The 24,049-nt window shown below is 50.5% G+C and overlaps 1 protein-coding gene across 1 annotated transcript; it reads left to right on the plus strand.

Annotated features, from left to right (window-relative positions):
• The first annotated feature begins 10,305 nt into the window (after positions 1-10,305).
• On the plus strand, positions 10,306-19,529 carry VGLL1 (vestigial like family member 1). Its single transcript, XM_047081825.1, has 2 exons — positions 10,306-10,480; positions 19,027-19,529. Exons 1-2 carry the CDS (start codon positions 10,306-10,308, stop codon positions 19,527-19,529), a joined length of 678 nt encoding a protein of 225 aa, XP_046937781.1.
• Positions 19,530-24,049: the final 4,520 nt, after the last annotated feature.

The raw sequence follows: 24,049 nt of genomic DNA on the forward strand, positions 1-24,049 counted from the left end.
AAGTTATAGTCATTGCTATTTACCCGTCTTTTTTTTTTTTAAGTTTATTTATTTATTTTGAGAGACAGAGAGAGAGAGGGGGAGGGAAAGAGAGAATCTCAAGCAGGCTCTGCGCTCAGCACAGAGCCGAACGCGGGGCTCGAATCCACGTGAGATCACGACCCGAGCCGAGATCGAGAGTCAGACGCTTCACTGAGCCAGCCGAGCACCCCTGTTATCTACCTGTCTTATTTCAGCAATTACGTTATCACTTTGTGAAAACTCTTCTTCTCCGATCACCCTTTTCTTCATAGCAGACTGATTTTGTTCTATGGATGCATGATTCTCTTGGACATGTCTCAAAATGCTGATTCGAAGTTTTGAAACGTTTTCCACATTAACTTTCCCCTCCAAAGTCAGTTCGTTTGCTTGTTCATGTTAGTGTTTCTCTGTCACGCTGTTGGTTTTGCTTCAACGTCTGGTGATTGGCCGTTCATCTGAAGGACTAGATGACTACAGGTTGGCGCCGGGTTTGGGGTCCTCTGCAGTTGTGAAAGGCACTGTTCACCTGATGGGTTTTCTCTCTGAAAGCGACAGAGCGGCGCAAGTGAACGTTTGGGGGAGGGGGGGGACGGGTGTGCCCACAGCACGGTTCCCATTTGTGAAGCGTGCATAGGAAAGAGGTTGCCATCGGTGTCGGACCGGACGTATCGAGTTTCAGGGGATGTTCTGCCAAGATGCCTTTTGTCTCTACATTCTCATGGCTGACCCCCCAATTACCTGGGCACTCCCTACTGTCTCCGACCACAAAAGTCCAAGCAGGGCTCCGTCTCTGGGCACAAGAAGTGCTTTATTTATAAAGCTGTTCTCACTGGCTGTAGCCAGGGGTGAACACTACAGGAAGACACTGTGCACAGAGTTGGAGAACGGCCCATCTGCCTTGGCAGACTTATAACTAACTTCTCTGCTTTCTGCTCCATGACTCACTCTAGCCTCTACTAATTCAGAGCTTTTCCTGGGGCTCTGTTTCAAAGATTCTCAATCGTTTCTCCCATATTCCTTCTCTCATCCCTGTGTTAGCAGGGTGTGGGTTCCACATTATAACTTCCAGAAGTTGCTTTATTGTTCCTGAAAGGTCACACAACCGTGGTTTAGCGCACCGGCTCTAGAGTCAGACGGCTTGGCTGGGACAAGCTCTTAACCTCTCTGTGGCTCTGTTTGCTAATTGTTTTTCCAGTGTTAAAGTCTAATTTATTGATATTGCCTTATTGGGCTAGCCCAAGAATCAGCAAACAGTTTTTCTTTTTCTTTTTAAACTGTTTTTGATGTTTATTTATTTTTGAGAGAGAGAGAGAGAGAGAGAGAGACAGTGTGAGCAGGGGAGGGGCAGAGAGAGAGAGGGAGACACAGAATCTGAAGCCGGCTCCAGGCTCCGAGCTGTTAGCACAGAGACGGATGCAGGGCTCGAACTCATGAACCGTGAGATCATGACCTGAACCAAAGTTGGACGTTCAACTGACTGAGCCACCCAGGCACCCCCAAAAGAAACCCATCTTTTTTTTTTTATTTTTTTAATGTTTTTATTTTTGAGACAGAGAGAGGCAGAGCATGAGCAGGGGAGGGGCAGAGAGAGAAGGAGACACAGAATCCGAAGCCAGCTCCAGGCTCTGAGCTGTCAGCACAGAGCCCCAGGTGGGGCTCGAACTCACAAGCCATGAGATCATGACCTGAGCCGAAGTGAGCCGCTCGACCGACTGAGCCACCCAGGCGCCCCTTCTTTTTCTTTTTTATTGAAATGTAGTTGACATAAGAATGTATTCGTTTCAGGTGGACAACATAGTGATTCATTTATATACATTATGAAGTGATCGCTGAGATAAATCTAGCTGCCATCTGTCACCATCCGGTGTTGTTACAATATTATTAACTATATTCCCTATGCTGTACTTTACAGCCCCGCGACTTACTTATTTTGTAACTGGAAGTGTGTACCTTTTAAAGCCCTTGCCCTTTTCACCCATCCCCCCTCTGTTTACTCATCTTTCAATTTAGATAATAATTGTAACTTTTCTGGTTTTTTGTCCTTCTTTTTATATTTCTTCTGGCATTTTCTCAGGAATTTGGAAGGACGACGAGATTAAATATGTGAACTCTGTCCATCACCTTGAACTGGAAGGGAGCACTTGCATTTGAAAACAATAAAAATGGGCGTTCTAGGTGGTTAATTTTCTACCATTTTGAATTTCACAATATCTTAGTTTACTTAGAATAGCACAGCCACAGGAAATCCTAGAGACCCTCTAATGGAGTACTCAGTCTTTAAAAATGAGCAAAGACTGGGGCGCCTGGGTGGCTCAGTTGGTTGAGCGTCTCAGGATCTCATCGGGCTCTGTGCTGTCGGCACAGAACCTGCTTTGGATCCTCTGTTCCCCTCTCTCTCTGCCCCTCCCCTGCTGGTTCTCTCTCTCTCTCTCTCTCTCTCAAAAATTAACAAATAAACATTAAAAAATAAAATAAAATGACATCTTTAAAGAAAAGAAAAAGGAACAACAAACTTATTGGACCCCCTCCCGTACCTCCAGACTCTGCTCGATCTCTCCTCCCCTTTTCACTTCCAAATTCCTGCCAAATACCGTCCTTGTTGCCAGTCTTTTCCTCTTGTCCCACCCCACTCGCATCTGCCTCTGGCCACATCCCTCCTTAAGATCACATATGATCTCCATGCCACAAAATCCAGCAGAAAATTCTCGGGCCCCAGGCTCTTGCAGTTCTCAGCAGCATTGGCCCCAGGTGACCAGCTCTGTCATCTTGAAACGTGTCCTTTGGGCTTTAGGACGCTAACACCCTCCTGTGTTTTATCCCGTTTCCTTGCCCGCTCCTTCTGGGGGTAATGTTTGCTGGCTCATGGCGACTACCCCGCCTCGGACCTCTCTCCTCACTGACCGGTGTCGTGTCTTCTCGGACGGCTCAAAGACTCCTCCAAATCAACACGTTCAAACAGCAATCTTTCTTTTCTCTCCCAAAGAAGACACTCTTGCAATGTTTCATAGCTCAGCGAGAGGCACACCGATCGATCAAGTGATGCACTAGCCGGACCCAGCAGTTGTCTTTGGTCCCCTTCCCCCTCTGGGTCCAATTCAGCACCAAGTCTATTTTATTTTCTCAATACGTCTTGAATCCATTCACTTCTCTCTACATCCACCTCCTTCCCCCCAACCCCCAGATGCAGCTATCACCACACCTCCCCCAGACTACTTGAGCAGCGCTCTGACCGGGTCGCCTTGATCCTGCAACGCTTTCTCTACATCACAGCCAGACGGATGGCTTCAGCACACATCTGATTGGGTCACTTCCCCCCCCCACGCCCCCCACACCCCTCCACACAGACCTCCACCAAATCCTTTAATAGCTTCTTTTTATTCCTAGGAAAAAATGCAAACTATCTCATCTGGCACCTGGTGCTCCCCCCACTGTCTCCATTGCGAACGCTGCTGCCCTTTCCCCTTTCCCTCTATTTGCCAGGCCGCTCCCACCACAGGGCCTTTGCACTAGCTATGACCACCCCCCAACTCCCCTCAGCCCCGCTTTGGGTGGTTTGCCGTTTCTCAGCCTGTCAGATCCCAGGTCCGGCGTCAGTTCCCCAGGGAAGACAGTGTTCCCTGATGAAGTCAGAGCTGCTTATCAGTGGCGCTTCTGGGCCCCGACATTGGCTTATTACCATTGCAGATGTGCGTTCATTTGGTGCATAGTTGAATCATTTGTCTCTCCCCTGCCACTCATTCCTTCATCCGGCAGATATTCACCGAGCCCCTACTGTATACCGGGCATTATTTTAGAAGGGGAGGCAGACTGTAAACAAATAAATATGCAACATGACGTCGAGCAGCAAAAAGTGCTATGAAGAACTGAGAAATGGGCTAACAGGACAGAGAATATGGGACGTTGCTGACGTGGGATAGGGCACTTCCAGAAGCCTTCTCAAAGTGACCGAGTGGGGGCGCCTGGGTGGCTCAGTCGGTCAAACCCCAGACTCTTGATTTTGGCTCGGGTCCTGATCTCACGGTGTGTGACAGTGCCGAGCCTGCTTAAGATTCTCTCTCCCTCTCTCTCCGCCCCTCCCATACTTGTGCTCTCTCTCTGTCTCTCTCAACGTAAAAAATAAAAATAAAAATAAAAATAAACAGTAACAACGTGACTGAACGGAGGTGTGACTGAACGGAGAGGTAACAAGAGGGCAAGTCCCGAGGGCGTGTGGGGGATGGGCATCCCAGGGAGAGGATGTTGACCCCATTCAAGGAAAGGCCGGGAACCCCGCAGGGCTGGAGCTTAAGGGAGGGGAGGGTGGGGAGAGCGGCCGAGAACAGGGGTTGGGGGCAGTTCCTTCCCTTGGGCCCTTGTCACCGGGACGTGGGAAGAGAAGCCAGTAGAAGCTTCCAAACAAGGAGTGACTCGATTCTACGCATGTTCTAAAATGATCCCTGGTGCTGTCTTGAGGTGTTTGGACCAAGAAGGGCCACGGGTGGAAGGAAGGAGCCCCGTTAGGCTCTGGGGCGGTGCTGAGGAGAAAGGGTGGGCGCTCAGACCTGGGCGAGCCTGGGGGAGGTGGTGGGAAAGCGATGCATTTTGAAGGTAGAACTTGCGGGAGTCGTTGATGTGTTTTTCTCCAAACCCTCCAGTGGGTTTCCTTTTCACTTGGCGCAAAAGTCAAAGCCTAAGCGTGGCCCGTGGGGCCCTCTGATCTGGCCCCGTCTCCCTCGCCTCCCTCCTCTCCAGCCCCGCTGGCCTCCTCGCCCTTCTGCGAACAGACCAAGCACGAGTCCCCCCTTCTGCCTTTGGTTTCCCTCGGATATCAGGGAAAGCGGAAATGCACACGGTGTGCCCCCTCAGGGTTCTGCTCCAATGTCACTTTGTCGGACAATCCTGTCTCCGTGGTCCCGTACGTCCCCTTCCCTGCTTCCTTTTCCCGGCTCACTGCTCTTTGCGGCACTGACTGCCGTCTGACATACACACGCCGCACACGTGTCTGTGAACACCCCGGCACGTAGGCTGGGTGTGTATTCCTTCCATGACGGCGGAGATGTGGTCTCCCTCTGGGGCCCACGGAAGCCCGTGACACGTCCGGAATTCTCGGGGTGTGGGCTCCCCTCTTCTTCCCTCGGGGAGAGAGAGGGAGAACGCTGGGATGGGCCGAACACACTTTCCCTGTCCCTGAGAGTGAAGGTGACTGATGTTCTAGACGCCGGTGACTCTGTGTGTGGTTTCCGGCAAACAACTGGCCGCCTCCTTTAAGAGACAATATCACTAAGTGCTTTTTTTTAATGCAAAAAGAAAGAAATAAAAAAGAGCTCCCTCTGTTCCTCATTCCTGCAGGTGCCCAACCCGAAGGACTTGTCGGAGTGCATTTTCTGCATTCTTAATAGATAGCCAGCAGGAAATGCCTCTTATAGCCCGGGCTGGAGGGGTAGAAAGTAGCGAGGGGAGGGTACAAAATCCCCAGCCCCTGCTTCCGCAAGCCCTGAGCTGCTCCAAAGTGGGCCAGGCGACTCTGACCACCCCTACGCACCTTTTTGCCCAGCCCTGGGATCTTGCTGTCTCAGTTTGATGGTCAGGAGTTAAGGTAAGAGAAGCTGGTGACTTTGGGGGGGGGGTGGCAAGGAGTGATGGAAATTCAACTGTGAAGGAATCGGGGCGGGGAAGCGGTGAGCATCCCACGCTTTGCTCACTGATAGATGATCTGGTCCCTTTGGGGCTTTCGTGCCAAGTGGCGACCTCTCTGACACGACACCCCACCCCCCCCACCTGAGGTGCCTGGTACCATTCTGCAGACGAGTGGGAACCGCGTCCCTGCAGGCAGACTGCTGGCATTGGAGTCCGTGTTGGAGTATTTGTGCAGAAGTTTGGCCATTATTTTGAGGTCGAGTTGGAGCGCTTGGCGCCTTTGGCGTTTCCGTGCTGGGGACATCGCAAGCGACCAGGGTACTTTTGTGATTATGCTATTCTAGCCGCACAGCTGGCAAAGCTTGACCTTAGGGTTTTGTCTGCAAGAGGCTTTTGCTACAAGCCGGGGACTGGGACCGGGCCGTCTCCCGGAAGGTCCCACCCTCTCTCCGCCTCGCTGCTCTTCCCTGGGTTTCAGCTTTGCAGTATCCCCTTCTCTTCAGCCAGACCCCAGTTCACTCCTGGAGTCATTTGGGGATGGAACTGCCCGTGTTCCTCCCGAGGTGCCGTGAGATGCAGCTTTGCAAAGGCTGTAGATGGTAACATTTCTCTGAATTTCATAGCCCTCCGAGGGGGCTACGAACCTTCCCACCGAGGTATGGGTTCCGTCCGGACGCTTGCCCTTGAGCTAGATGCAGAGACGTAACCCATGGTTTCCCTTGGGGACGTGCGTCCGTGTGTTTGGGGAGGACGAGATAGGGCAGAGGTAGCAGTTGTGGCTTGTTCAAGATCCCACTTGCGTAAGGTCTGATCCTTCCAAGGTGATGGGGATGAGGCGTTGCCTCTGGCTCTCTCTCTAACCTTTCCTGGCTGTGGCCAGCGGCCTCTGGTCTCTGTGCTCTTTACCCGAGGAGACGAGGGCCATGCTCCAGGGCCCTGATGTCCCCAAGGGTCCAGCCGGCTGTGGTTTCAGGGAGACTCCGCAAAGACAGATTTGCAAGCTGTGTCAAGCCTGAGCTGAGATCAGTGGCCACTGGCGTTTCCAGGGGTGAAGCCGTGCGTCCTGCAAAGGTGCGAAGCAGCCCTCGCAAGTAGCGGCTTTACGGAGGCGCCTGGAAGGGGTGCACAGATGTTCTGCCTGTATCCCCCAAAGGAAACCAGGTGGCTGCTTTAGGGCCTGGCTCCAGGTTCCCTAGATATCAGAAGCCAAGCCTTTACGTTTGGTAGACTGGGGCGGACGGAGGCTCATAGAAGGGGACTGTTAGTCCCACCAGGTAAGGGACGGTGGGGAAAGGACAGACACTGAAGCTAGAGAGGGTTCAAATCCCAGCTCTGCCTGCCACACGCCTAGCTGGGCCGCCCGGGTAGTTCATTTCCCCTTCTGGGCCCCCATATTCCTCATCTGCAAAATGGGGTAATAATACCTGCGCCGAGGGCTGTAAAGACTGGAGAGAATATCCATATAGCTTCAGGCACCGAGGAGGCATTTCGTAATCCGCGGCTTTAGAAAAAGTGCTGCCTCCCAACATTTATCATGACCTTATCCTTCGTAACAGCTTTGCTTTCCTTTTTTCTTTTCTTTTGCTGTGTTTTCATACAACTGTGTCCATTTAAGGCGTTCCGTGTTAATTTGATAAATGTATACATTGTCATAGGATGGCCCCTCTAGTGATCATGCGTAACCTCACATAGTTACTTTCTATTTGGCAGCTGGAATAGTTTAGTTCTAGTCTCTGCAAATCGGAGGATTATACTGCGATAGGGTTGTGTGTGCGTTCTCTGTACGGTCTTAGGTCTTTGGGGTTTATTTACTCCTTATAACTTTGTATCCTAAACAAGACTTGCCCGGTTCCCTCCCGCCCCCCAGCCGCTTGTAATCATCACTTTAATCTCTGTTTCTATGAGTTTGGCTTTTTAAAATTATGCACACTAGTGATATTATACAGTACACTTGACTTTTGAACTACAAGGGTTTGAACTGCGCGAGTCCACTTAATGCAGTCTTTTTTTTTTTTTTTTTTTTACAGTGCAGCACTTTAAATGTATTTTCTCTTCCTTACGATTTTCTTTACGTTTCTTTTCTCTGACTTTACTGTAAGAATGCAGCTCATAATACATATACAAAATATGCGTTAAGTGACTGTTTACGTTACCAGTAAGACTTCCAGTCAACAGTGGGCTATTCGTAGTCAGCATCCCAAACTCATCATGTGCTCAAGGATAACACCTTTGTTTTATTTCTGCAATGCTGAGTATCTGGATATAGCACGTGCTTTAAAAAAAGTTTTTTTTTAATGTTTATTTATTTTTGAGACAGAAAGAGACAGCATGAGCAGGGGAGGGGCAGAGAGAGAGGGAGACACAGAATCCAAAGCAGGCTCCGGGCTCTGAGCTGTCGGCACAGAGCCCGACGCGAGGCTCGAACTCATGGACCGTGAGATCATGACCCGAGCCGAAAAGTCAGGACGCTTAACCGACTGAGCCACCCAGGCGCCCCGCATGTGCTTTTTTTTAAATCGAGGAATAATTTACCTTTAGTGAAATGCGCAGATCTTAAGCGTACCATCTGATGGATTTTGACAAACGTGTACACCCACACAGGACATTCACCCTCAAGATGTAGGACCTTTCGAACACCCGTGAGAGTTCCTCATGCCCCTTCCCGATTTCCACCCTACAGCCAGCCACTATTCTGATTTCTACCCCCACAGGTTATTTCTGCCAGTCTCGTGTAAGTGGAATCATACAATATGTGGTCTTTTGTGTCTGGGGTTTTTTTTTTTTTTTTTTTTTCACCCAACATAGTATTTTTGTGATTCACCATGCTGTTGTGTGGATGGGTAGTTTTTTCCTTTTTCATTGTTGAATGACATTCCGTTATACGATAGCGTCACAGCTAGTTTATTTATAATCCTGGTGATGGGCATTTGGCTCATTTCCACTTTTTGGCTATTATAAATAAAGCCGCTATGAATATCCTATACAAGTCTTTGTACGGACATATGTTTTCATTTCTCCTGGCTCTATGTATCTAGAAGTAGGATTGCTGGGTCATATATATAGCAAGCATATGTTCAACTTTATAAGAAACTGCCGAACACTGTTTCAGAGTGGTTGTTGGCGTGGTTTTTTTTTTTTTTTTGGAATAAGGATACAAAGGATTCATTTTTCAGGTCGGGCCTGGTGATGCTTACTTAGCGTGGCTGTCCACCAGGGCGAAACAGAACGATGTGCTCAATTGAAAGCTGTGTTGTTATGAAGGCTTCATGACGGCAGAGCCCAGTTATGACTGGGGCCAGAATGAGTCGGAAAGGAGAACTTTTTGGGAGGGTCCCCTGCTCCTCACGATCGACTGACACTAGGAACCTAAAAGAATGGGCTGCAAAATTCACCGTCTCCAGCCTCTTAATTTTACCCAAGAGGAATCTGCATCCCAGAGAGGCTATGTGCCTCCCCCCAAATCACACAGCTGAGGAAAACCCCAGGTCTTCTGACTCCTAATTGGTATGATTGCCTTGCGTTGTGCTTTCTCTGCATGACATGGCATTCAGGCACTCGGCCATTGTTTAGCGACTAGAGAAGAACACAGAACACAGCTATTGAACTGTAATCATTTCCATCATATTCACAAGAATGAATAAAAGTGCTTTTAGCCAGAGCCCCTTGGCAAGTGGGGTTGGGGGGGCCAAAGGTTAAGAAGCACAGACTACTTCTCTAGTAAAGCAAGGCCACGCAGGAGGTCTTGAGTGCCCACTGTGTGCCCAGTCCTGGCTTTGGTGCGAGAGGACAGTCTCTGCTCCAAAGGAGCTCACGGTTAGGATACAATGATGGAAGCCAAGTTTAAGGCAATTCAGCAAAGGCCTATCGAGCTTCTACGGCGTCCCGGGCATTGTTCTAGGTGTGGAGCATCTGGCGGCCAACGGGGTTGACATCCCGGCAATCTTTCAAAAGCTTTTCACCAACGTTGCCATATATATTAGTGTAAAGCATGTTCGTTCTTGAGATGTGTATTTGGTTCAGAATTTATGTGTCCGGAGGCCTTAGGACCGGTGCTGTTTTTAGGTGCTCGTGTCCAGCACGGGGTGGGTGGGGGGTGGGTGCAAGGATCAACAGCATCAGGGCGTGGGGAGAATTAGATGTGTCTCATTCCCTTGCACGAAAGCGGTCAAGGCGGAAAGCAATGCTTGTTACGAAAAGCGGAATCTTCGAATACCCGCTGGATTCACACTTGACCCACTTAGTCAAGCTGTCCGGGGAGGGGGATCCACATGCAGTTCCGGGTCAGTGTTGGCTCCTTTGTTTTGCAGGAGGAAGGCACTAACCCAGGAGGCAAGTTACGGTTTGGGCCTCAGTGGCCTTTTTTTTTTTTTTTTTTTTAACTCCCTGCTGTTCTTGTAGTGGCGTTGCCAGATCGTTCTCATCTGAGGCTCTTGAGGACCCCTTCGGCGCTTTGTAGACTCTTGTCTTGGTCCCTGAACGTTGATCACGCGGGGTGGACGAGCTCCCGGGCGCCGCTCAGGGGCTCGGGGTTCCCCGGAAGCATCGTGAGAGCTTTTGGGGTGCTTGTCCCCCAGGGGCCCCTCATCCAAACGACAGCCGAGCCGCTCGGAAAAATGGTGCCAGTGACGTTTTGTGTTCGATCTGCAGCTGTCATCTGCGTCCCCCACGATGGAAGAAACGGGGATAAAGACTGAGTGGAGTTCTCAGTGCGTCCTTTTCACCTATTTCCAAGGGGACATCGGCAGCGTGGTGGATGAACACTTCTCCAGGGCTCTGAGCAGTGTCAAGAGGCCCCAACCACTGAGCCCCTCGAGCCAGAGTGCAGATGTGATCCTGAGGAACGGTGAGCAGGCTGGGTGGGAGGAAGCTGGAAGTTTCTATCAAGGCTGTCACGGAAAGACCGGTCCTGCGATGCCTTTGTGCTCACACGCGTGTATTTGCTGCAGGCGAGTCACACTGTAAATGAGAAGCCGCACCCGTTTCTTAGAAGTTTCTTGTCAAAATCGGGACACCTGGGTGGCTCAGTCGGTTGACCGTCCGACCTCAGCTCGGGTCGTGATCTCGCGGTTCGTGAGTTCGAGCCGACTGAGCCACAGCAGGCGCCCCTGTTTCTTTTTGTTTCTTTTTGAGAGAGAGAGACAGACCCAGTGTGAGTGGGGGAGGGGAGGTGGGCAGAGAAAGGGGGAGCACGGAGCCCGACGTGGGGCTCGATTGAACCCACAAACTGCGAGATCGTGACCTGAGCCGAAGTCAGACGCTTAACCGACCGAGGCACCCAGGCGCCCCCCCCCCAAACACCATTCTGAAATGTGCAGTGGACCAGGGCCTGGTTGATTTTAAAAACTCTCTATTGGGGGAGGGGGGGAACTCTCTACTGTACTTGCCCAGCACCCACATCGAATGCCCGGCCCCCCCTTGGGCCTTGGTTGCTTGTTTTGTGCAAAGCTGCCAAGTGGGGCCTCTGCCTGCGGGGGAAGATGTCCCCTGTTTGCAGAATCCATCACTCTGGCTTTGCTCTTTGGGCCTGGACGCGGATGTGGTTTATATCTGATGTGTTCACCTTTGCAGCATTTAGTGCTTTCCTAGAAGTTATTTGTCCAGCCAGGCGGCCGTGATTTTCCCCCAGTCCCAGGACACCAAAGGGCAGGATGTAAAGTTTGCTGTTGCCGTGGGCGCGAAGGGCAGGGGGCGGGGAGTGGGGAGTGCCGTCCAACAGTGTGATGAGTACTTAGAGGCGGACCAAGAATGAGTGTGACCAGTCATCCGCGGCACTTGGTTGCCCCCTCTTTCACAGGGCACCCAGGTGGCTCAGTCAGTTGAGCATCCAACTCTTATTTTCAGCTCTCAGGTCAGGATCTCACAGCCTGCTTCGGATTCTGCGTTTCCCTCTCTCTCGGCCCCTCCCCCGCTCGAGCTCTCTCTCAAAATAAATAAATAAACGTCTAAAAAAAAAAAAGATTCCCTCCCTCTGCCCCTTCCCCTGCTCGAGCTCTCTAAAATAAAAAATAATTAGAAAAAACCTCCTTCATTTGGATTCCGTAACATCACACTCTCTTGGTTTTCCTCCTTCCTCTCTGGTTACTACTCCTTTAAAAAAAAAAAAAGAGGTTTATTTATTTTTGAGAGAGAGAGAGAGAGTGTGTACCAGTAGGGGAGGGGCAGAGAGAGAGGGAGAGACACAGAATCGGAGGCAGGCTCCAGGCTCTGAGCTGTCAGCACAGAGCCCGACGCGGGGCTCGAACCCACAAATGGTGAGATCATGACCTGAGCTAAAGTCAGATGCTTATTTTACTGAGCCACCCAGGTGCCCCCAAATTCTGTCAGTTTTACCTTCAAAATATATCCAAGTTCTGGGGCGCCTGGGTGGCTCAGTCAGTTGAGTGTCAGACTCTTGATTTCGGCTCAGGTCACAATCTCACAGTTCCGTGGGATCGAGCCCCATGTTGGGCTCTGAACTGGGGGTGCAGAGATTTCTTGGGATCCTCTCTCCCTCTCTCTCTCCCTCTCTCTCTCTGCCTGTCTCCCGCTCACGTGCACATATGTACGTGCTCTTTCTCCCAACATAAATAAACATGAAAAAAAGTATATATCCAAGTTCTGACCACTTCTCCCCACCTCTGCTGCTATGATGCCATCATCTCACCCTGGATTTTGGCTTCCCGATTGCTCTCCCTGCTTCCACCATTGCTCCCCTTCAGTCTGTTCTCAAAGTAGCCATCAGAATGGTATCACTAAAACGACCATCTCCTCCTATCTCTCTTCTGTTCAGAAGCTTCTAGTAGCTTCCTGTGTCTTGGAATCAAACCCAAAGTCTTGAATGGGGCCCCACTCTCTTCCTGATTTCATCTCCTCCCACCTCCTGCTTCACTCAATCCAATCTAGCCTCCTCGCTATTTGTGGGATGTGCCAAGTACAATCCCGCCTCGGGCCCTTTGCACTTCCTTTCCCCTCTCCCTGAAATGCTCTTTCCCCAGATAACTGCCTGACTTCCCCTTTTCTTCATTCAGGTCTCCCCTGGAACGTCAACCTCTGTCATCTTACACTATCTTATTTTATTTTTTATATTTTATTTTTATTATATCTTTTCTTTCTTGTCTCCTCCCATCCTCTAGACTCTGAATTCCGTGGCAGCAAGGACTCTGTGTTCATTGCTGCTTCCCAAGTAGCTAGCCCAATGCCTGACACAATATCTCTTGAATGAATGAAATTGTGATTTGGATCATAGGCTACTGATGTCCGCCATAGAAGGCGCCACTCAAGAGAGTGAACACCATGTGATGTATGGCTTTAGAACCGGATAGCCTGGGGCCCAGGCCAGCTCCACCACTGATTAACAACGTGATCTCCGGTCACATCACTTCCTCTATCTGTGCCTCGGTTTCCTCATCTCTACAATTGAGTATTATTGAACTATAGAAGGAGTCAGTGACATAATGCATATCCACTGGCACATAGTGCCATGTAGGTGTTATTTTGTGTGGGTATGAGGGCCTGTGTTCAAAGCATTAAGACCACAGAGCAGCAGGCCCCACCCGGAAGCCTGCACGTTTTCTAGGGACTTCTGGGCCCTCTGTGGCGGCTGTACGGTTTCCTATGCCTTCTGACTTCATTCTATTCTGTGACACCCCTGTGCGTGAAGGGAACTTGGACGTGGCCCTGTTCCTTGTCCAAACCAACCTTCCCAGGTCAACCAGAGAGGCAGCCATCTTCCCCACTACCTTCCCGGTTGCGTTTTCCCTGTGAGAATCTCCCAGAGCCCTCGCCTGTCAAGATGTCTTCCACACAGACCGTGGGGTGGGCTAGGCAAATGTTGGCCCAGCTGACTGAGCAAAGGAGGGCCCGTCCTCCTCAAGGCCTCTCTTTGCTGTGAGGAGTCAAGTGTTTCACCAGCTTTGCTGCCTCAGGGGAGGCCCCGTGGAAAAAGGGCGGCCCCCCAGTGGTTCTCACAAGAGGTGTTGTGTGAGAGACAGGCAGCTTCGGAAGTGGTGGCAAATCCATAAAGTGGTCTTTCATGACTGACCGTTAGCAGTGTCTCAGCCCCTGCGGGCCAGGCCCAGGCTGCCCGGCCCTGGCTGAACCATGGCCGACAGAACAGGCGCCCATTCACAGGCTCTCACTACCAACCCGGCTGCTTTCTAAGGGTGCTCTGTCAAGCCAAGTATGCAAAGCCCAAACACGGAGACCCACGTGGCTAGGAAATGCCATCGAATTTCCTGGCTGCTTTTCCCAAATCAAACTTGTTTTAATTTACCTATGTATATTTTTATACTGGCCGTACTTCAGAAAAGAAAACGCAGGGTGAAGTTATTTTTGAATGATCCCCCTTTTAAAAGGACTCCTGGGCTTCAGAGTCGGTAACCGGAGAAGCTTCAGTAGTTAACCACTTCCGGGGCGGGAGACATGGTCCCGGGGCACGTCCCGCTCCGTATTCTTCCCGTCCCAGTCCCAGCCCCAGGCTGGGCGATGTTGCTCAGGGGCTGCTGAGAGGTGAGTGGATGTATACCTGAGCACCCAAAGGCCTTGGGAGCCAGACCCAAAAGATCCCACCTTCTTCTCTCTCCCCTCAACCATAATCCACTGGGAAGGAAACTGAGGCTCAGAGAGCCACGTGATCACTAGTGTCTATTTGAAACCAGGCTGATCTGACACAGATCCTGAGCTCTTAGCCACTTGCAAATACTGCCCACGTTCTGTGTTTCATTTTCATTTTCACCAGGGAAAAGGTTCTGGATAACCCGCCAAAGACTAGGCACCCCAGGGAGGCGACCGTAAGGCGGAGAGTGGGACTGAGCAGGTCGCCTCAGAGGCCTGGAGCAGAATCGTGTCCTGTAAGCTGTCCCTGGTGTTGTTTCAACCTCGGCTAATACAAACAATATCCTCTTTGTTTCTGGGGAGAATGAATAAGAGACCAGCGCCACTAGCCAAGAAGGCAGAGAAGGGAGCGTCCATGCGTACAGATCGGACAGGGCCAGAGGTTGGGCTTTTCGTGGTGCAAGACGTGTGTGCTGGGAGGGTGCTTCGTTTTAACTTCTTCAGAGAGCAGGATTTGTATTAAAGGTGGAGACAGAGGGGCGCCTGGGTGGCTCAGTCGGTTGAGCGTCCGACTTCGGCTCGGGTCACGATCTCACGGTCCGTGAGTTCAGCCCCGCGTCGGGCTCTGTGCAACAGCTTGGAGCCTGGAGCCTGCTTCGGATTCTGTGTCTCCCTCTCTCTCTGCCCCTCCCCTGCTCATGCTGTCCCTGTCTCTCAAAAATAAAGGCGGAGACAGAAAGGGGAAGAGGAAGAGAAGAAAGGATGGACAGAAGGAAATCTGGCAGTTATGGATCAATCTTTTACAACTGTGACTCGAATTCTTTGAGTCACGTGGTTTCCCCAGTTTTTACTTAAAAGAACTTTTTCTAATCACAAAAGTACGGTTGTCTTTTCAAAATGAGCATCTATGCACCCTGCTACGTTTTATAGCATATCGTCATTTTGGACATAAATCGCGTATCTCTCTCTCCCATGCCGTTACATGTTCTGCTACATCATTTTAATGGCTCAAGCGTATGCATTTTAGGGCGCCTGGGTGACTCAGTCATTAATCATCTGACTTTGGCTCAGGTCATGATCTCACAGTTGGTGAGTTCGAGCCCTGCTCCGGGTGAACACAAGCCCCGGGTGAGCCCCACTTCTCTCTCTCTCTCTCTCTCCCTCCCCGCCCCTTTCTCTCTTTCTGCCCCTCTCTCACTTGTGCCCTCTCTCTTTCTCTCAAAAACAAAGGAGTATGCTTTTTAAAGATCTATGGAATCTTATGATTTTTGGACACTGGATTGTTGTCAATTTTTCACCGTATTCTAAATATCACTTTGCATATCTTTGTAGCTACATTTTTGCACCCGTCATTGATTTTATCCCCAAATCGCCCTAAGGGCAATGACTGGATCAAAGGGTGCATACAAATCCCACAGAGATATTATGCCCGCCTGCCACCCTTCCAACGCCAGTAGTTCGTGAAAACGCCCAGCTCCCTCTGTTCTTTGGAATATTGTGGAGACATAGCTGCTTAGGGCACGAGTTTGGCAATCAGACCGCTTAGCGCCATCGTGGCATCCGGCTTGCTGTGCGGGTCACATGAGATCACGCACACAGAGTGCTAAGCAAGGTGCCTGGCCCGTAATACGTGCTCAATAAACAAAACTGTTCCAGGGCTGCCCGGGCGGCTCTGTCAGTCGAGCGTCCGACTGTTGATCTTAGCTCAGGCCATGACCCCGGGGTCGTGGGACCGAGCCCCGTGCCGGGCTCTGCGCTGAGCACGGAGCCTACTTACGACTGTCTCTCTCCCTCTGCCCCTCTCCTCCTTCTCTCTCCCTACTAAGAAAAAATTGCTTTAAAACCGTTCTGGATTCACAGTTGCTCCTGCCCACCCCTGATGTAGTATTCCTTGGAAATGGATACACAACGAGCAATGGCTTCTGAAAATTCTCTCCTCAGCCTCATGCCGTTACCATTGTGCTTTCCCCTGGGTGGATCTACGTGGAGAGTTCCAAACCAGGAAAGAGGCGTGTGAATGTAAGCCCCCAATAACAATCGGTAATAATCACCAACAGCCACAGCCAGGTGCTATGCAAGTCCTTGAGGGTGTGATGGTGAACAAAAGAGAAATGGTTTCCGTGTTCCTTTTTTTTTTAGATGTTTATTTATTCTTGAGAGAGAGAGAGAGAGAGAGAGAGACAGAGCATGAGTGGGGGAGAGGCAGAGAGACAAGGAGAGACACAGAATCCGAAGCAGGCTCCAGGCTCCAAGCTGTCAGCACAGAGTCCGACGCGGGGCTCGAACTCATGAACTGTGAGATCATGACCTGAGCTGGAGTTCAAGGCTTAACCAACTGAGCCACCCAGGCGCTCCCGTGTTCTTTTTTTTTTTTTATGTGTATTTATTTATTTTGAGGGACAGAGACAATGAGTGGGGTGGGGGCAGAGAGAGAGGGAGAGAGACTCTTAAGCAGGCTTGGGGCTCGATCCCGGGAACTGTGAGATCATGGCCTACGCCAAAATCAAGAGTCAGATGTTTAACCGACTGAGCCCCCCGGGCGCCCTGATCTCTGTTCTCCAAGCTTCCTGGCTAGTGGGGAAGACCAAGTGTGAGTGAGTGAGTGGAGACATTGCAGATGAGGGTTACTGCTAAAAAGTGTCCCAGAACCAACATGTCCCTTGACTGGTCTCTGCTTGTGAATGTAGTTTGGGGTTACATAAAACTGCAGTCTTCCTTGGCGCTCCCTCTCTCATCTCTAGAGGTAACTGGTGGGGGGACCTTGGGTAAGAAACTGTCACCAGGGTCACTTCTAGCAGCAGCAGCAGCAACCTTGAGTCAGTCAGGACTGTGGCTCAGGATGCCTTCCCGGTTCACAGGGTAGGGGGCTGTGGCTGCTGGAAAGAGTGGCTCATTAAAATTCAGGGTCTCAACTCCGTGGGACACCAGCACCCATGCCTGCTCTAGAAAGGCGGCTTTCCCTGGGCTCCCAAGGCCCACTGTGGGGCTGCTGTGAATGTGGGATTTGGGACACTGTGCCTCCCCACACGCTGCCATCCAAACTGAGCACAGTGACCAAGCGGACCTGCTCCCGGGTAGCTCCCTTGGTTGAGCGTCCAACTCTTTACTTTCAGCTCAGGTCATGATCTCAGTCGTGGGATCGAGCCCCTCATTGGGCTCCATGCTGGGCGAGGCGACTGCTTGAGATTCTCTCCCTTTCTCTCTCTCTCTCTCTCTCTCTCTCTCAAAATATTCCAAAGACCCTGGGGCCCTGCCTTGCACATTTCAAGCATTCAGTGCCTAGGTCAGATGCTACACATTGTTTCTAACTTGTACTCAGGCCATGCCATACCTTATTCCACACCAAGCACACATAGCGATTATATTAAGTCAGCTTAATCTTTCTCTATTTGTGCCACGCGGGATCCTGCATCGCTGCTGGTCCGCAGATATCAATTTTCAAAAGTGGCGTTCATCCCCAAGAACAAATCTTAATACGTTCCCTTGCCCTTGGTTTCGCTGAAAGGCCAACCATCGGGCCGTTGCTCACGGTGAGTGGTGCGAAACGTTGGGTAGAATGTCTGTGCCGCGTAAGTTAGGGCTTATTTTGCTCTTATCTATATTCCATGAAAAGCTAGGATGGGAGGAGGGGGGAGGCTCCAGTGTCACTGCACAGACCACTCAGCTGTTTTTGTCTTGTACACAATCCAGGCAAGTGGAACATTCAGGAGAGCTGGGAGAGGCACATGTGCAGGGGGGCGGGGAGGAGGAGAGAAGGGGACCAGACAGTCTCCCCAGCCCTCCGATCTTCCTTTGTCTCACGCCCACGCCCCCCTTCATTATCTTGGCTAGATGAGTGCCAGACCTCTCTCCCTCCTCCCCTCTTGCCTGAGTGGGTGTTGCGAATAGAGAAAACATCCATCCGTGTCATGAGCCGTCCTAGACTTTTTGAACACTCAGATTCAGCTGCTACCATAGGAACAGTTAGAACAGTGTCTATGAGACCGAAGGAGGCTCCGGCCTCGTTAGCTGGTCCGCAAGAACTTTGCAAGAAGACACCGAGTCACCCCTTGACCTTGAGCATTTTGCTTCTGCGGGAAGAGGTGCAAACAACCATTTCTGTACCCATCACTTATGGCTCCAGCTCGGATCCCTGCTTGGCTAATCTGCTCCGCTCACTTGGTCCAGTCTTAACATCCCCATGCCCCAGATCCCTCTAGAAAATAGGGTTTCAACGCCTCGACTTCTTTGAGTGAGTTACACAGGCAAATGTCAAACCCTTCATAAAGTTCTGTGGGGTCCTTCTGTTTGGTGTATTCAAACCACCAGCTGTAAAATAAAGCCAGCCGGCAGCAACCAAACAGAAATCACCTTGAATCAAGCGATTCTACTTCTAGAAAAGTTTCCCGGAGGGGCTCTTTGGTCATAGATGCAAAGATGTATCTACAAAGATGTCCCACCACGGGCGCGATTGAGATCATTGAAACGATGGAAATAACTGAGTTGCCCACAAATACCATGTCTGTTGGCCACATTATGAGTGTCTCAGGAGGGAATACTGGGCAGCTATTGAAAGGGCTGGTGTTGGCTCCGTTCGTCGCTATGGGAGGATATCTGGGATGTGTTTAATGATGCAAAAGCAGCCTTCAAAATCATACGTGATGTGAAAGCCGCGCGGGCCTGGATGGAAACAAATCCCAGAAAGAAGGCGGATGATGGTCTGTGGTGATGATGGTTAAGCTGGGCTTTGTGGGTTCACTTTTTCTACATTTTCTTCAGATCAGAAAAAGAGTACGTATCAACCAGGAAAAAAATGAAGCTCCTTCCACGTCGCGAACAATGAACGCCTAACATGTCTTACGAATCTTTCCTTCCCAGATGGTGACATGCCCCCGAATCGGTGGCGTTTCTCTTCTCAGTGGACAAAGCCAGAGCCCGGAGCATCTTTTGCATACGGCGCCACCGACTGCAGCTCCCATGGGCCCGGTCTCATGACTATGGATCACTACCCGGTGCCCCTGGCGGGGAGCCCCTCCGTTCCGTCCGGCGAGCCGTGGCCTTACCCTTCCCCGGCCAGCCCCAGCTCCTTGGAGCCTGGCTACTCTCACGCCTACTCCGGCGGGCACGTGCCGTCCGAGCCCCAGCCTGACGGGAAGTATGAGCCTTTCCTAAGCCTCCTCCAGCAGGACCGATACCTAGCCCCTCCTCAGGAAGCTGCGGCGTGGGAGGATTGCAGCTCTGCTCCGACAGCCGGAAGCACGGGATTGACCTTCAACTTGCCTGCCGGCTCAGCCCACTGTAAGGAAACGCCTCCGGACGCTCGGGGGATGGCTTCCGATTGGTCGCAGTTGGGAGGGAGTGGGCATGAGATGGGGTGCTAAGACTCATTGCTCCCACTCCAGACGTGGGGCTTCTGAGGGATGGGACGTTGTGCTCGAACGTTCCGTAGACCTAAGTCTAAGTGAACTTGCTAAGCTTCACTGAGGGTCACAGCCTAATGATTCAGGGTTACCCAGGGAGCCAGCCAGATGGGCTTGGCCCCGAATATTGACCCCAGTCTGTTGACTCGGGACTTATCCTAGAAAAATGATTTCGGCGGCGCCCTAAAAAAATCACAGGGTCCTGCATTCACCTCGCTGTAAGCCGCCAAAGAATCCGGCTGTAAAACGGAGCTCTGTGGCATACCTACGGGCTCCAACTCCATCCTCCAAACGGGCTGGCAACTCGCAGTGACACCCGGTTCCCGGGCAAAACCAAGGGCCATCTATACCAACCATCTGCTCCAAACATTAAAATTCAAAGCCACTGTAGAGCCCGGCGGTCCGTGGCTTGTGCTTTGCACGCTGGGCCCCAACCTGATCGGTTTCCCTTGGGTTCCCGCTCCCTGGCCACCACCCCTCCCCCTGAACTAAAACCCCCTTAAGGCTCCTTCGCTTCTTCGGTCACCCTTTCTCCCGACAAATATTTCATTAGTGCCTACGAGATGTAAAGCACCTACCCCAGAACCAAGACTCCCTTCTTTTTTTTTTTTAATTTTTTTTAAACGTTTATTTTTTATTTTTTGAGACAGAGAGACAAAGCATGAACGGGGGAGGGGCAGAGAGAGAGGGAGACACAGAATCGGAAGCAGGCTCCAGGCTCCGAGCCGTCAGCCCAGAGCCCGACGCGGGGCTCGAACTCGCGGACCGCGAGATCGTGACCTGAGCTGAAGTCGGACGCTTAACCGACTGCGCCACCCAGGCGCCCCAAGACTCCCTTCTTTGTAAAAGGCTGAGGGAGAATTGGCCCGAAGTATACTTTCAGCTACAAGACAACCCAACCTGCTACAAAATTTGCCTTTCAGGGTAAATACTGGTAATAGCATATATTTGATAGTTTCATGGGGCCAAGTCTGCATCCTCTGGCCTTCTGTACTCTGGACGAATTTTCTTTTACAGCCCCTAGTCCATACCTATCTGTAGTTCCAGTGTCCCACGCCCGAGAGGAATTGCTAGAAGCCGCCTTTACCCTGAACTACACACACAGGGCACAAAGGGCCTGTTCAGCGTAGCCAACCTAAGTCAGGCCCTGGGTTCCAGCCTAACGTCGAAAACACGTTTCCCGTTAAAATAACCACTCTGTCGCTTCTAGAGTTTGAGTAGGAATGTACCGGATTCAGAGGAAGAATTAGGCCCACTGCGTTTGTACCTATGCCTGTGCATACACACAGCAGAGCCCTGTTTCAGCAGTTAGTGAGAGCACGGCTCGCGCAAATCCTCGCCTCCCAAACATAACAACTAGTTATTGTCAAGTCTGACGATAACCGCAAACTCCACACTCTCCTCCGAACGTTGACGTCAGTGGTATTACTTGGCCTGATGGTCTGGGATCTGCTGGGGAAGTCAGGAATGCTCCCTGTAAGATGGGAGCAAGGCCCAAGGTCCCTTCAAAACAGAAGCTTCTCTGTTTGTTTTTTTGTAACTTCTGATAAAAGGGAAAATATGCCCCGTGTCTGTACGCTGAGGGGCAGACCATCTGGGGTCCCTGGAGCTTTGTTGTCTAATCAATGCCCTCGTTGCAAGTGAAAGTATGTCTCTGGTTCTGCCTTTGTTTGAAACACACTATCAAACTCAAGTTTGTTCTTTGTATCTTGAGAATAAACTTGAGAGGGCTGGAGTGTGCAAACCAGGCTCTCCAGCTGAAAAGATCTTCATTTCTATTATTGAGTATTTTCAGCGCCGGAATTTGTTTCGTCTTTGTCTCAAGGAACCCATGCTCTGGTTGCCTCATGAACTGTCTTGACCATTTTCTTTTCTTTTTTTTTTTTTATTTTTGAGAGAGAAAGGGAGACACAGAATCTGAAGGAGGCTCCGGGCTCTGAGCTGTCTTGACCATTTTCTTATGCTGCTATCCTCCCAGCTCGGTTGAGTTCTTTTACCTGAGCTAGATTCAACCCAGGTGACTCAGCAGAATGAAGAAATTCATGAGGATTAGTTTTGCTTTGTACCAGATGTTCAGTGTTCAGGCTAGAACATCGGGCCACCCCAGGACTCTGCAGACCAAGAAAATGCCACCTGGGACCAAAGGCCAAGACTCTGGGCTCCACACTCAGTTTTTTTTAAGCACCATTTAAGTTTATTTATTTATTTTGAGAGACACAGAGAAAGCACAAGCAGGGGAGGGGCGGGGGGGGGGGGGTGGTGGGATCCCAAGGAGGCTCTCTGCCCTATCAGCTCAGAGCCCGATGCAGGGCTCCGAACCCACGAGTCGCGAGATCATGACCTGAGCCCAAGTCAGATGTTTAGCCGACGGAGCCACCCAGGCTGCCTTCCATGCTCAAGTTGAAAGTGGTGCCAGGGGCATCTGGCTGGCCCAGTCCGTAGAACATGTGACTCTTGATTGCAGGGTTGTAAGTTTGAGCCCCACGTTGGGTGTAGGGATGATGTGAAAATAAAAAATCTTAAAAAAAAAAAATGCTGTCAGTAGGAACATCCAAATGGACACAGTCTGGGTGGAAAAGCATGAGGCTCTTTATGGCCTGGGTTCCCATTACTCACTAGCTTCAGAAACTTGGTCACATTTCTTAACCCCTCCATTCTTCGGCTCATTTGCAAAATGAGGATTAAAATAGCGTGAGCCCCATTGAGTTTCTGTGAGGATTAAAGGAAATAATATATGTAAATGCTTAGGATTTACATTCCAATGTAAATTAGCCACAGTGAAGGGGGCGGTGGGGGAAAGCAAGCCACCAAACCCACAGCAGGCCATCAAAGAGTGACTTCTGGGAAGAGTGCCTCAGGCTGTGCTCTGGGCTGTGTGTGTGTGTGTGTGTGTGTGTGTGTGTGTGTGTGTGGAAAGGCTCCCACAGTCCCAGTTGTCAAGTTCTTTACAATCTAGCGAGGAGTGGGGTGAGGGCAGTAGTAGACCGTGCTAGAATGTTCGCTCCTTGAGGGCCAAGACTTTGAAGTGTGTACCCCCACATCCTAGCACCTGCAACAGAGCTGGCCCAGAGGTCAATAGGTATTTGTTGAATGAGTGACTGAATGCTAGAAACCACAGAACATTAATTAATGAACGTCAGGATTATAAAGTCTCTTAAGTACTTGTTAATAGTGTGTATCTGTATTGAGGAGGGCACCTGTTGGGGTGAGCACTGGGTGTTGTATGGAAACCAATTTGACAATAAATTTCATATTAAAAAATAGTGTGTATATATATATATATATATATTTAATGTCAAGCCTTAGAATTACTGAAAACTTGATGCTTTAAATTGTTCATAGGCCAAACACATCATCCTGCTCTGGCCCCACAGTGACCTTGTGAATTGTGTCTGTGCCTTACGCAACAAGTATTCGGTAAACAGGGATTGACTGAATGAGTAAACAGTCTTATTTTATGGATGAGGAGAGTCTCAAACAGGTGAAAGGGCTTGCCTTAAGATCACACAGCAGAAGGGGCACCGGGTGGCTCCGTCGGTTAAGCGTCCGACTTTGGCTCAGGGCATGATCTCGCAGTTCGTGAGTTCTAACCCCGCATCGGGCTCTGTGCTATTAGCTCTGGGCAGAGGGGGGGCAGCAAGGCATGGGGACTGGGAAGGAGGTAACTCCCAGGAACCCCAGCAAAGCCCCTGCTCTTAAGCACGCCGCCCGGCTCCCAGTCTTGGCTGATGCTGAGTAGCACAGGAGAGCTTGTGAAATGCGCAGATTCTACGCCCTCGCTTCCTGTTTTGTAAGATTTGGCACGGAACCCAGTCGCCTGTATACATTTGATTCTTTGTATATTTTATATTAACCTGGTTTCAAAGTGAACTGGATGAATCTTTCAGTAGGAATTTCAGGAGTTCTGAAAGATTTCCTGTGTGAAGGCCCACATAAATATTTATCAAAGGAAGGAAGGCAGGGTCTCTTCCTGGCCCTCCAATACAGGCCCAGTCCCCTTGGGCTGCCCGTCACACACCTGTGGGGGTGAGTCCCAAAGCACTTTGGTGCCAAAATTTTTAGGGAATTTGATGGGGGGAGGGGGTTGTAGAAATGGACACTGCGTTCCTTTAATGTCTACCGGATAACGATACATTGATCTCGTTCATTGATATTGCAATTTGTCAGACACGGTGCTATGGTACACATGTATGATATAATAGTGAATGAAACTGTCTCTGTCCCTGCCCCCATAGAGTTAATAATCTAGCGGGGAAGGCAGGACCTCACGTCCCGAAAAAGGGAAAAAACATTTGCAACTTATAAGTGCCATGAAGGAAATATACAGGGTGTTGAAATAGGGGTAAGGTGGGGACCAACTTTGGACAAGGCGGTCAGAGGGGGGCTTCTCTGAAGCAGTGATATGTGAGCAGGGGCCTGAATAAAGGGGGGTGAGCCAGCTTTAGGAAGAGTTGGCATGGAAATGGAGGGGGTGGGGGAGG

This window comes from Lynx rufus, unplaced genomic scaffold, assembly GCF_022079265.1.
Source record: "Lynx rufus isolate CCGP_SWC_20201006 ecotype Redwood Valley unplaced genomic scaffold, mLynRuf1.p SCAF_19, whole genome shotgun sequence".
Classification (NCBI taxonomy): Eukaryota; Metazoa; Chordata; class Mammalia; order Carnivora; family Felidae; genus Lynx; species Lynx rufus.